At 35.4% G+C, this 14,592-nt stretch overlaps 1 protein-coding gene across 1 annotated transcript in view; it reads left to right on the top strand.

Moving 5' to 3' along the window:
• The window catches only part of LOC118185821 (uncharacterized), a 781,755-nt gene that overhangs the window by 424,000 nt on the left and 343,163 nt on the right, over window positions 1-14,592 (top strand). The window contains exon 4 of the mRNA XM_085822881.1: window positions 12,748-12,792. Coding sequence (XP_085679007.1) covers window positions 12,748-12,792 — 45 coding nt within the window. The remainder of the gene's footprint in view (window positions 1-12,747; window positions 12,793-14,592) is intronic.

The following is a 14,592-nucleotide window of genomic DNA, read 5'->3' as shown; positions in this document are numbered from 1 at the left end:
TTTATTTTAAGGCTTTAATTTTGAGGAAAAACAGATGCTTCTGGGAATATTATTTAGTTTAAAAGAATATTATTTATTTTCTTTTATTTGCAAATTTTGTACAAGCTTTGATTCATTGTGAAAGAAGCAGGGAAAGGGAAGCAATTTTTTGCCAAGTCATGATTTCGCGCGCTTTGTCCTTTAGAATGTTCTAGAAGGATTTTCATTGTGTAGTTGACCTTAAGAGAGGAAGTACGTGATAAAAAGGTCAAAGGTTGCTACTTGTCTTTCAATGTAAGTCATTCAGGTTTTTGGCGATTGAGGGTTATTTTAAGGCTTTAATTTTGGGGAAAAACAGATGCTTCTGGGAATATTATTTAGTTTAAAAGAATATTATTTATTTTCTTTTATTTGCAAATTTTGTACAAGCTTTGATTCATTGTGAAAGAAGCAGGGAAAGGGAAGCAATTTTTTGCCAAGTCATGATTTCGCGCGCTTTGTCCTTTGGAATGTTCTAGAAGGATTTTCATTGTGTAGTTGACCTTAAGAGAGGAAGTACGTGACAAAAAGGTCAAAGGTTGCTACTTGTCTTTGAATGTAAGTCATTCAGGTTTTTGCGATTGAGGGTCCGGTTGTTGGCTAAGTGAAGAAGGGCGCGCATGCGCGATCACCCTTATTTCCGCATTCAGGAGTTGAAAACGCAAATTTTGCCATAATAAAGGGGGCGATAATTGAAGCCATAGTGGGAGCCCGCGTTTGTGAAGGAGACGAAGGAAATTTGAGTTAGGGACTTACGGGCTTGCTGGACTGGTGGACGTTACTCTTGAAACTTGCTGGAAAGCGAGAGACAAGATGTAATCACGACGAGAGACGTTTCCCGGCGGGGAGCGGCAAATATGCTCCCCGGCCGCGTTTTCGGTTAAGAGGCGAGATTGAAGAGGTTTGAATATTTGCTGAAAGACTTAAGGACCTTACTCACTTACTCTTGGAAAGACTTTTTGGTGTGACACCTTTTTCGTGCGAGAATTAGAGAGACTTACTGACTGGCTTGTGGAACTTGCTTTGGACGTTACTCGTGAAGCTTTCTCTTGGGATGAGCAAGAACAGGCGAGCCGTAATTGCCTAGAACAACGTTTCTGGCCGGGAGCTGCAAACATGCTCCCTTGACGCGTTCTGGTAAAAAGGCGAAATTGAACCGGGCGTGCTGACTTAAGACTTTCAAGACCAGGCGGATAGCCGTGCTGGGCAGCAGTGCTCCTGCTTCTGTTTTACAGAGGAAAAGTAATTTCGTCATTATGAAAACCAGTTACCTGCGTGTTGACTTAAGACTTTCAAGACCAAGCGGATAGCCGTGCTGGGCAGTAGTGTTCCTGTTTCTGTTTTCCAGACTTAAAAATAGCTTCATCATTATGAAAATCAGTTACCTGCGTGTGTGTTTTCGCAAATAGTGCCCGGACAGGACGATGTCTTCTGAAACTTCCATTTTGTAACCGTAAAGATGAGCCCCGCCGACGTCAACGCTTATTAGGATACGAGTCCTCCACTTCAAGATGTCCACCCAAGATAAGTTTTATTTTTTTTGTGTGTGTGTTTGAACTTTAAGTAAGTTAAAAACAACGTCGAATCTTAAATTAATTTTCAGGCCTTCAATTGTTTCCCTTTCCCCTTTTAAATTACCAAGACAAACCGTAAGGTTTTTTATATGAATTTAAATGAAAAAAAAAGGGTAAATGACAAATTGAAGAATTCCCCTTAGACTCTCTGATGAGGATAAGATTTTATTTTTTTGTGATGAAATTGAATAAACTGATATTTAATCTGGAAACCTATTACAGTATGTTTTCTTTATATATTTCATAAGTTTTTCCTATATATCTTGTATATGTTTTCTTATGTTACGATCCTCTCACGGCGCGGTCCCGGGATGCATTTTTCACAACGCAAATGCTTTACCGTTTTAACTATACGATCACTAAAAAGTTTGGTAATTAGCAAATTCTTAAGAGTTTAGTTTCCTCCCTAAGAGGAAGTTGAAACCTCTCACGGCAAGTAGTTTCTTATTTAACAATGGTGCCGTGAAGTAAGCTTCATAACATTAAAGCTATATAACAATCTTGAAGCTGATGAAGAGTTTAAGAAGACAAGGAACCCATATGTCGATCTTTGAGATTAAACCGAGGCGTTTCAAATGACCATGAACGATCGAATTGTGTAAATTTCATCTGTCAGCAATCTCACGAGTTGTTATTCGCCAGTTTGGATCAATAAATGCCTTTATTGTACTTCCATCAACTTCAACAGACCTTCCAGAAGGTGTTGCATCTTCAATATCAAAATTGCCGGATCGAAATTTTTAAACCAGTTTGGGCACTAGAATTCTGTCGATACATCTTCTCCGTATACATCGGATAATTTTTTTCTAGCTTGAACAGCATTTTTACCTTTTCGATAGTAAAAAAGTAAAATGCCGCTTTTCACTTTCCATATTTGAAAGGGCACCAACCCAAAACTACTGTGTAGAATCAAGCTAACCTTTTCACAAACAAGCCCTGATATATCAACTGTCGAAACATATAATGATTATGCGGCTTAACTGTGAAGTTGGCTGTGTAAAAATACAATTAATCCGTCTATTGGGAAAAAACGAAATTACTTTCCAAACAGCCCAATATTATTCTTCTGATATGGTAATGCGCATATATGTAATATATTGTTGCGTGTTTAACGGGTTAGACTGAATGCAAAAGTCCGATAAAATGTTATAATTTCACCCGCCTTCTTAGCATGCCTTCGTAGTGTAGTGAACTGCACACTAGGCGCGTATTCCAGAGGTCCGTGTTTCAAGTCCCGGCGACGGCGTTGCTCATTTTTCACGACTCCTGCTTAGAAATAACCTGATGTTTCTACAGTGCCACCCGAACCTAAAAGGGGTGGTATATGATGTTCGCTTTTAGTATTTTACTTCTTATTATTTTTAGTATTGCTATTTAGTATTTAGCCCTATTTTAGATATTACTTTTACTGTTTATCAGTCACTTTGTTAATTGCTCATATATTGCACAGTACTCATTTATTGTTCACGCTATGGATGTCTTTTGTAACCAATTATCCATAACTCTGTAAATATGTAACTGAAATTGTTCTTTTCACCTGCAATGCACCCTTCTTCCATCACTGCACTATCGTCTCGTCCAGCATTTGTTTGCACTGCCCCCAGCACTCGTCTTGAGCACAATACGTATATATAAGTGTGTTATGTTCATCAAGTTATTTCCGTCAGCGGGGCTACCTGGCCGATATGCTAACTACCCAGTGGACTGGCTACCTCGCTGTCGGTGGAAAGAAAGAAAGATTCTTCACACCCAGAATTTGACGATTGAGTCCCCTAAAAACACCAGCCACCCTTTGAAAGGGGTCGTCTATAAGGTATTTCTTCCGCGTTCTTAACATGCCTTCGTAGTGTAGTGTTCTGCACGCTGGTCGTGTATTCCAGAGATCCGCGGTTCGATTCCCGGCGAAGGCGTTGCTTACTTTTCACTTCCCCTGCTTCGAAAATAATCCTGTTATCTCTACACTCTCTCTAGCTTTTTATATCTTTTAATCGGTAACGAGAAATTTCTGGTAATTTCCGCTTCTAGAGATTTCTGGAATGTAAAAGAATAGAATTACGGTTAGAGCTAACACAGCAGTCAATTACATTTATTTACTTTGAATACAAATTAAAGAGATATCCTTTTATTAAATGTTAAATGCGCGTGCTCCTGTATTTTTACTTTTGCGGCATAGCTTTCTCTTAATATTTGTCTCGTGCTGCATCTCACGGGGAAATAGAACACTTATAGCTACATTTGTACTAAAAATACTTAACTAAGTACAAAATTCATAACGATATTACTTCTTCAAACTGTTTTTGACCCTGAATCTACGAGCTTCGCTTGGTTTCATTTCGAAATATTTCATTGAGCAATTTTTAGTTTTGGTCCACCAGTGGTTGAACGGTAAAGTCGCTGGACACTGGTAGTTCGCTCCGAGGTTGGAGGCCCGCGAACGGACTGGTTGCATAGGCGTTTTCGTGGTCCAAGCAGCCAGCCGATTTCCCTTAGAAATGTATAACGCGGATTAGTTCAGTGTGTACACGAGGCCACATGTGTAACTTGGATACAAGAGAGTTTCCCTTAGAAAGATCTCCACGAAGCCATTAACCCCTTAGGCAGATAGTCTTCGAGGCTTTGCCACAATCACATAAACCAAATCAAACCGATGAGCAGTTTCTTATTATAGATAACTGTTGCATCAAACATCTGTCTCCGGAGTTGAACTTTCTCTAATTCTTCGTTCTCTTTTTGTTACTTGCTTATGCTCACTTGTCTGACGTAGTCAGCCCAAGGCCACGAAATTCCTCGTGGCGAGGAGCGCAAGATACACCTGTCGTTAACAACAGCCTCGAGCACTTTACAGGTAACACTGCGATTTAGCTCAGATCCGCCCCCAATTTTGATGGAGAGCACCACGAGAGGGACGAGTCCCAGGGTGTCCAACCCCTCTTTCCCTACCACAAACCTCCCGACAGGACATTCGGCTCGCCGTATATTTATAGTACCCCTATGCCGCACGGACACTATTGCATTTACAAACATAGTTGGGCGGTTTTTTCTCGTAGAAGGTGTAATCTCTTTGACTACTATGTTTAAGATGCAACAGAGGTACAGCAAATATTCATTCTAAACAACAGTACCACCAATCGAAACGCGTCCCCCCCCTTCCAAGTCGAGCATAATTTAAAATTGTCTCGCGTGTCTAATTAGCGCGGCATCGAGTTACGGTAATGATAATTCGGTGACTTATTGCCAAAGGCGTCCTAAGACAGCCTCTTCGCTCGACACTTAATTTGTCGCGTCCGGAGTATGATATCTGTTTCTTGGGAATAGATAATGGCACCTATACCCAGAAATTGTTGCAAATTTTCTAGTTAGAATTTTCCTTTGTTAAATGCTTAGCTTTAACTGTAACAAAATTTTCCTCCGTTTAGCGTAAATGGAGGTTATTTAGTATAAAATTCTTTGAAATTCCTAAATAAGCTATATATTTGAGGATCGGTTTTAAGAGTGATTTGTTTAATTTGAAAAAAATTAATAAATAATAATGAAATATATATTCAAAATAATAATAAAAAGAAAAAGATCTGAAAGCTTTCATATTTTACTTTTACTCCCAAAGGGGCATTTTTTTAACGTTTTGTGTTGTAGAGACATTGGGATTTTCTGGAAGCAGGAGAGATAAAAAATTAGCAACACCTCCGCTGGGAATCGAACCACGGACCTCTGGAATACCGGCCCAGCGTGCAGAACCACTACACCACGAAGGCACGCTAAGAAGGCGGGAGAATTACCTCATAGTGTGTTACCTTTATTTATTAAATATCATGTTCTTCGTACTTAAGCAATAAAATTCAGTTCAAGAGCAATATCGCAAAATAGTATTTTTTTTTTCCGAATTGTGCTGCCATTTTTTGCTTTGAAATCCTTGAAAGAAAAATTCGTTATGTGTTGCGAAATATGAAATAGATAATAAAACGAATTCCAAATTAGGGTTCCCAGATGCCCATATTCGGTGGAGGATTAAGTTATACAAAATCCGATGCTTCTAGATACCGTTGTTTTCTCACAATGCGAGAAACATTTCATACAATTATACACATTTTTTATTTAATTTCTTTAAATATAACACAGGGCGATAATATTTGGTGGCAATAATATGAAAACTGAAACAACGCTTGTAGTGAATGAACTTAAAATGCGAAAAAGAAATTAATAATCCTTCTGGGCAAATCGCACCTTTGGACTAAAAACGGAAAAAAACACAGATTTCTGTAAAAATGTATTAGATATAAAAAAATTATAATGAAATAAGCAATATGCCTTCATAAAAATATTAATTATCCCTATAAATAAATTAACCAACTTCTCTTGGCAATCCTCCAGTATCCAAGAGAAACATTAAATTTAAAAACTGCACAGAATTATCGCCCTCATTTTTCTGAATGGCAACAGTGCTGATATCAACGACAATGGCGAGAGTGATATATTAGCAACAATAGTGCATAGCCGTTGTTGCTGAAATAATGAGAGAGAATTATCGATTTCATCAAAAAACACAAAATAGAAAAACATCTGATTCCAATTTTAAAAAATCGCTTCGAGGTACACTGACTCTTGTCTAAATGCACCTTTATGTACCAAATTCCGTATCCCTGGGTCTATTAGCTTACGCGTAGTACGAACGAAAGACACACACACAGAAAGCTTTTCCTTTTATTATATGTAGAGATTCTCTGTGTTGGCACTCACTAGCCAGAGATCATTGTTGACTAATTCCGTAGATCACCAGTATTCCTGGATTACATTTTGTTTTCAAACTTTATCTACATCACCAATTGGTCGATCTCCGATCACTATCAAATTGCGGGTCACCTTTGATAAGCATACTGCGAGACATGCATCAGTATTTGTACTACACTTGGAGAAACTTCTTTTAGTCAACTCATTCACGTGCTGAGATATCCCACCAGCCCCAAGCTGTAAAGTTGTTGAACATTCGTAGTTGGGTCTAGGTTTCGAATTCCGGCGAACGAGCTGGCTGCATGGGCGATTTTGTGATTTTCCCCAAGTGTAATGTGCATAGGAGTCAATTTTCCTTGGACAGTCCTAAAAGAAGGCACTTTTCCCTTAAGTCCTTGAGTGCTTTGTCGTGATCAAATGAACATTATCAGGTATTTTCTCTGTCCTTTCTGCATTCCTTCGTGGTGTAGGACACACGGCACGTATTCGAGAGGTCCAAGGGCATTGCTCATTTTACTCATTCCTGCTTGAAAAAATATAATAACTCTACAGTGGCGTCCGAACTAAAAGGTGGGGAATGATGATTCTTCACCACCAGGATTTGGCGATTGGGTCCCCTAATACCCAAGTGACAAGTAACGGAGGGCGTGAGCACCACCCCTCTACCGTAGCGGTTAATTGGTATAGCACGGCGTCCCCGTTTTTTAGAGTACCCCAAGATGGTATGGGGAAGGGTGAGGGGCCACATGACCCCCTCAGAAAAGTCGCCGATTTAAAATAATGCAAAGTTTTCTACAGCTTATTCATCACAATCTTGTGGTAAAAACCACATGTAATGGTGTTATCTGTACAAAAGTTTTCCCATAAGTTTGTTTTTGCTTCGATACTCATCCGTTTGTATAAAGCCGTTTCTTTCTGAAAAATGATGAGATTGTTAGACTCAATACTATTCGTTCTTTCTTGGAACCTTGACTTGAAGTTCCTCTCACAAACAATTGTAATATTACCGTTTGGTTGTATAATAATACTTGGCTTCTTTGGAACTCGAACTACGTCTTGGCAAGTGGCTAACTAGATGACGTTCCAATTGTTGTTTCGCTTCTAAAGCGGTATTTATTTCAACATCTGAAGTAATCGTTTGCTGTGTATTTAGTGCCACGTCTGTTGGTTTTGCATGCTGTGTATTTGTCTCCACTTCCTTTGTACTTTTTTGTTGAGTATTATTCTTTGCTTCTTGTGTTGCTGTCGATACTGTCTGATATGTTCGAGAGTCAATGTTTCGATAGCAGCCAATGCCGCAAGTAAATGTTCTCTTTCGCCTGTTGCCAGAAGGAATCTATTTGATTTATTTGATTGCCTCTTCTTGGCAATAGAAACGCACTCCTTGATGATTGTGTTTAAATTCTCTTCATAGGTGAATAAATTTGAGGATAATAGTTCTGCGCTGTTTATCGCACTAAAAAAGGGTTCGGTCACGGTCTCATTCCTATTAGGAAAGTATATCCTCTTAGTATTCGATATGATGATAATATTATCTAATTTATGATAATAATAGTTAGTATTCAATAAAGAACTGTATCTGAAATGAGTTTCTAATAAACATATACAGATACTATGACCACTTTATGGAATCATTATTATATGCAGAATAATATGCTGAAAGTTCTATTCAGATTATTCTAAAAGGAAAGGAGTTAGAAATTTAATGTCCTTTTGTACTGTTGCAACACTATTTAGCTAATATTTTAAAATTTGAAGACTTTAATTTTAATTGTTGTCTTTGAAATCTTTATTAAATTATAAGCCATTGTTGTAATGTAGATTTACGTAAATATTTTGAGACGTAATCTTAAAATTGATATTATGGTAATTGCCACATTCTGAGTATGGTAGTATCAGACGCAAAATATGAATCTTCTTTTAAAAATTTATTTAGTTTATTTTTCAATAATTTTTAATATGTACGATCTAAAGTTATTGCATGAGCTTTGTAAAAATGAAGTTTCTATAGATTTCAAATTTAAATTAAGTATGAAAATATAAAAATTTGGCTATAATTCAACTAATATAATATATTTCCAAATAAAACATATCAAGTTAAAGATAAAATAATTACTTTATAAGAATAGTAGTATAAAATTTGGATAAGGTACTCTTTTAATTTTGAAAGAAAGCTATAAACTGTAGCAATTAATGCTTACTATTCCATAATCGGGGTGAGCGCCATATTCGGCGAGAGTTTTTATTTGGCGCGATTTTGGTTTGGTTGTGGTTTCTGAATGTATGATTTCTTGTGGCAAATCTAGAGCTTTATTTCGGTAATTGTAAGAGTGCAAATTTAGTGTAGCTAGAAGATTTTTTTAAATTTAATTTTGAAATACTGTGTTTGTTTTTAAACGTTTTACTGTTTAATATTATATATATACATGTTTAATACTAATTTATATAAATATCTGCAGAAGGTTAAACTGTTTTCCGGTGGGAGAATGTTGGGTTTCAGATGACGTGAAGTTTATAATTTATGAATGTTTTCATTTAATTTTATTTAGTTAATTTCTTTTTAGTTTTGTTTCTTGCATGTGGCAATTGAAATATGTAGAATATTTAAAGTTTTGAACGAAAGTTGTTTAGTGTGTATAATTCCACGATGATAGTAACTTGAATATTTTAGTGAGTGTATCATCTCATTTTACTATTCTGTTTACATAAAATAAAAGCGTTTCACTACTGCAAAACTTAAAAGTTACTATTCTGTTTACGTTTAAAAATCACATCTTAGTGCCATCTAAAAAATTCGCCAACTTTTGAAAGCCAAAACAGTTTGGCGCCAACTTACCCCGCTTATGGAATATTAGCCCAATTAATAATAAATGTAACTATATAAAAAATGTTATTCTGAAGATTCTACATTGAAATTACAATATTAAATATTTTTAATATAACTTATAATTCGAATACCTCTGAAAATTATGCGACAAATTCTATATCATATTGTAGAGGAATCGACTATAATTCTGTCATATAAGTTAAATCAATTCTGCTTAAATCTTTAACTCAAAACCATATACCTTGATGTTAATTATAAGTAGCATTGTTAAATTTCCATTGCTTTAGGACTTACAAATTTTGTATTTTCTTTTGATGACAGTTCTCAGGTTGTTGGCCGTACCCTCTCGAATGCGATATCTTTGGAATCCTCTCTTAAAGAGCTTTCGAAAGATATAAAATTGTAATATCCGGTAGGCATTTATTCCGCTGATCAGAACAACATTTTCAAGAACTCAAAAATGTAGCGTCATTCACTCTTAACGACTAGAAAATCTCTCCCCCTAATACCCAGGTTCAGGTTCAGATTGTAGTGCAGCGGACACCCAATGTTTAACCATAGGTAATGTACGTATTGTCCCAACCGCACTATCTTTTTATTTGAACATTATAATTTTTTGAAAGAATTTTGACATATTTTACATTTTTTCATATGATTACAATATAGTTGTGACATATGGTGTCTTTCATACTCGAATACATAACGGTAAATATAAAACATAATGATAAATACAGAACATAGAGGCAAATATATAACATAAAGGTAAATATATAACATATTGGGACATAATGACATACATATAACAATACATTTAGAAACATATATATAGCATTATTATATACATAAGTACAAAGAGCACTTTTTTGCCTGTATATCTAAGAGAGTATATACTGAGTCAGGCAGAAATTATTTTGTATATGATTTTTTTTTTCAGAATATCTTTTGTTTATTTATTTTATTGGATGCATAGAGGTGTTGTATCGTCCTATAGTCTTTATGTTAACTCTAGTCTGTACTTTTGTCAATTTTGTCCTTCAATATTTCGTCAAGTAGGTTGTTTTGTCATTTCGAATTTAAATTTTTTTAAAGTTCCAGTTTGTTATTTTTTGCTTATCTTGTATTGCACAATTCTTCTCCTCTACTAGTGAGGAATAAAACTGAGAGTTCTATTTTTCTTCTTAGTTATTTTATTTTTAAAGCTATTTGCAAGCACTGATATATGTTAGTCTCAGGAAGTATCAAGTGATAGTGTTTTGTTAATGGACATTTGAAGATGTAATGGTTGGGGTCACCCCTTTCCCCACATATACATTGCTCAGAAGGAGCTATGTTTCGTTCCTAAAAATACTTGGGGAAGGGGCCATGTCCTGTCATAAACCAATTAATTAGATGATTCGTACTGAGTCTGTCCGTATGAGGTATGAATTGGAAGAGTCTTCTTCCCTTATCGCTATTTTTCCATTCTTCTTCCCATACTTGTTCCCGTAAGCATTTAAGTTGGTGTTTTAGCTGAGATTTGGGCCAAGAGGGATTTTTTTAATTCTGAGTCAGTGTCAGTAATAGCAGATTTTGCCGTTTCATCTGCTTCTTCATTTCCAGAAATACCCACTGGGGATTTAACCCATGAAATAGTAGGATATATATCGGGGTTCGAGATGGATATATCATAGATATCTTGAATGATCAGAGAATTATGTTTAGTATTTTTCATAGCTAGAATCGTGGATAGACTATCTGTGTATATTTGAATTTTTTCGATTTCGTTTTCGGTACAATATTCTAGGGCCATTTTTATTGCTGATAACTCAGCTTGGAAAATACTGTTTTCATTTCGAATTTTAGCTTTTCGTATTATTTTAACTTGAGAATTTATATAAATAATGCATGCACATCCGAATTCTTCTTCCATTTTTGAGCCATCTGTGTATGCGCATGGGTAGTAGTCACTAGTTTGTGTATCTTTTGCAATACACTTTACTTTTGTATTTACTGCTGGGTGCCTTCTGTATGGGTTACAAGGAGATTCCTAATTGGAATATTCGAAGTCTCTATCTTTTATGGAACAGTTCCTTTTAAGCCTAAAATCGTGTCTTTGGTATGGTTCCATTTGAGCTGTTATATGCAAGGGGGCTATTCCTGCCAACACACACAGTGCTGCATTTGAAGTTGTTTTGTAGCACCTTGTAATGCATAGTAAAAACGGGCGTTGTATTGCCTGCAGCTGTGTTTGCTTTCTTTTGGTAAGAGGTTGGGCCCCTATCTCTGCCCCGTAAAACACAATTTTTTCAATAACTGTATTAAAGAGAGTTTTTTTTTTGAATATATGGACTTAATCCCCAATTTAATCCCTTCAATTTTGCGGATGTTGTTTGCAATTTTGGAGGTTTTATTTCTAATGAATTTTAAATGCTCAATCCAATTTAATTTCTTCAGATTTTAAATTACGTTCCAAAGGGACGTTTTTCTAACATTTTGTGTGTTACCTTTGTTTATTAAATATCACATTCTTCGCATTTAAACCATAAAATTCAGTTCAAGAGCAATATCGAAGAATAGTTTTAAAATGAGCATATCTTTAGAATTTTCGTTGCACACTCTCACGCGCTGGAGATAAAAAAGTTTTTTTTTTTTTTTTTTTCTGTACAACATTGCCATTGCTCACTTTGAAATACTTGAATTTTTGAATCAAAAATTCATTAGTTTTACAAAATATGAAATCGATCATAAAACAAATTCCAAATTTCAAATTGGGTTTTCCAGATGCCCATATTCGCAGTAGAATTACGCCATTCAAAATTCGATGGCTCTAGGTACCGTTGTTTTATCATAATTCGAGAAACATACATACATCTATGCAGATTCTTCATTATTTAATTTCTTCAAATATAATACAGGGCGATAGTATTTGGTGGCAACGATTTGAAAAGTGAAACGCACATTTATAGTGATTCGACGCAAAATTGCAAAACGAAACAATAGTCCTTTAGGAACAAACCTACTTTGGGTTAATAACTGGTATTAAATGTTTATAAACAAAATGAACCAAAATGAAATGAAACAGAAAAAAATGCATTGAGCACAAAAAAATTTCCGTAGTATTGCAATTGTAAACAGTGGATAAGACCTACATAACAAACAGGCTTTCTTCCCACGCCAGTATTTCTTCGCACGCCAACTGTACAACATTGAGCATGCGCAGTAAGCAAAATTTGTTAACATTGATCAACTCAATGTGCGGTTTGCCATTACGCTTCCCGGCAAGGGCTTTGCGTTTCAAAATAACCTAATGAATCAACAACCTGAACAGTCAAGAGCTGAGAAGCAAACTCGTAAATAATCGAGCTAAGAAAACGTCATTACAAGTAAGAACAAAACGCTTATGCTCTAATTTTTATTAAGAAAACTGTTTTATAAACTTGATGAAATATAACAATCAATATCGCCTTTTCTAAATGCAGTAAATGATGGGTTTAGACTTTTACTTTTAACCATAACTGTTATAGTTTATAAATACTATTTATGTATTTGTTTTTGTTCCTTTGCGTATTAAGTATTTCATTTACGTTTTTGTTTATCATAATAAAAATCCATCTTCTTTTTTAGCATTCGTGACAGTGATCCTCCTCTACAGTTCTCAGAGAGTCAATGGTAAGCAAAACTTCATAATATTTTTCAGAATTTCTGTTCAAAATCTTCAGAAATAATTCCATTTAAATACTCTTACTTAAAGTTCATTTTTCTTGCTCCATTTTCAGCAGCGGTATAGCAAATATTAGTATTTTTGATTGCCATTTGAACAAGATTTTTTTTATCATTATCAGGAATATGCATTTCAATCAATCATTTCAAGTCATTTTTATGCATGCAAAATTTCACCACGCCTTCACGCGTTTTCTGGGTTATTTATTGGACTTATTGACGCTTAAAAATAGTTAAGAAACTTAATTACTGAAGTTTCAAAATCAGAAAACGATAAGTAATCAAAATCCAAAACTTCCTGAAACATTTGATAAAAATACTTGTTTTATATGTTTTAAGGTATTTCTCTCGCCTTCTTAGCTTACGTTAGTGGTGTAATGGTAAACACACTCGGCGCATATTCGAGAGATCCAGGTTCGTTGAGGCCATTCCACATTTTTCTCGTCTCAAGCATAAAAAATCCTAATGAATCTACACTGGCACCCGAACTAAAATGTACTGAATAATGATTCTTCACCATGAGGATTTGGTTATTGGATCCTCTAATCCTCAGTTGCCCTTTAAAAGGGAGAACATATAAGGTATTTTCCTCCTCCTCTCAGCTGCTTTCGTGGTGTAACGGTTACCTGGCGCGTATTCGAGACGTCCAGGTTCGAGTGCGGACGAGGGCATTGCTCATTTTCAACATCTACAGCATCAAAAAAACTAAAACTCTACAAGCGCGCCCGAACTAGAAGGTGCTGGATAATAATTTGTCACCACCAGGCGATTAAGTCCCCTAATCCCCAATCCCCCTTTAAGGGAGAGTATATCAGATACAAGTATCAGACCAAGCCCAGTCCACCTAACCATCTCAAGGATGGTCTTATGACTAACCGGCCCCACCCGGTCCAATTGCAAACAAAGGGAACTAAATATAATTAAGTTGTAATAAAAAAACTAAAACATAAGAAAAAAATTTGAAAGGTTTCAGATCTTAAATTATGTCCAAAGGGGCGTTTTTTAAAACCTTTAATTATTAAATATCAGGTTCTGTGTACTCAAAATAAAGAAATTCAGTTCAACAGCAATATCGCAAATTAGTTTTAAAATGATACATCTTTAGAATTTCCGATACACAGTCTCGCGAGACGGAGATAATTTTTTTTTTTTTTTTTTTTTTTTTCTTGAACAATTTTGCTGTTGCTCGATTTGAAATCGTTTAGTTTTTTAAACAAAAATTCGTTGAAGTGTTACGAAATCTGAAATCGATAATAAAACAAATTTCAAATTCAAATTAGGGCTTCTACATGCCCATATTCTATGGAAGATTACTTTATTCAAATTTTGATGCTTCTAGGCACCGTCGTTTTATCACAATGCAAGAAACGTGCATACATTGATGCAGATTCTCCATTATTTAATTTCTTTAAATATAACACAGAGCGACAATACATGATTGAAAAATAATACAGGCTTTTAAAATTTTCAACGTCAACTGCCAAAATGAAATTAATAGTCCTTCAGGGCAAATTGCCTCTTTGGACTATAAAAGAGAATACAACACGAAAGAAATATTAGAAGGAACACGAAAGGCATGAACACAAACACGAATATAAACACACAACAAAACCAACCTTAGACAAGAACGCCAATTGTCCGACGATCACTATTAATAGATTTTATAATCAATAGGCAAAGATTGTTTAAATATATCAATGTTAAAAAAGTATCGTTAAAATTAATTTTAAACACATTTCTCAAATTCTG

This window comes from Stegodyphus dumicola, chromosome 1 (assembly GCF_044657685.1).
Source record: "Stegodyphus dumicola isolate Sdum_Otavi_A_Nest chromosome 1, ASM4465768v1".
NCBI classification, from domain to species: domain Eukaryota; kingdom Metazoa; phylum Arthropoda; class Arachnida; order Araneae; family Eresidae; genus Stegodyphus; species Stegodyphus dumicola.
The sequence above is the reverse complement of the archived record's forward strand: the minus strand, read 5'-3'. Positions and strand labels throughout refer to the sequence as shown.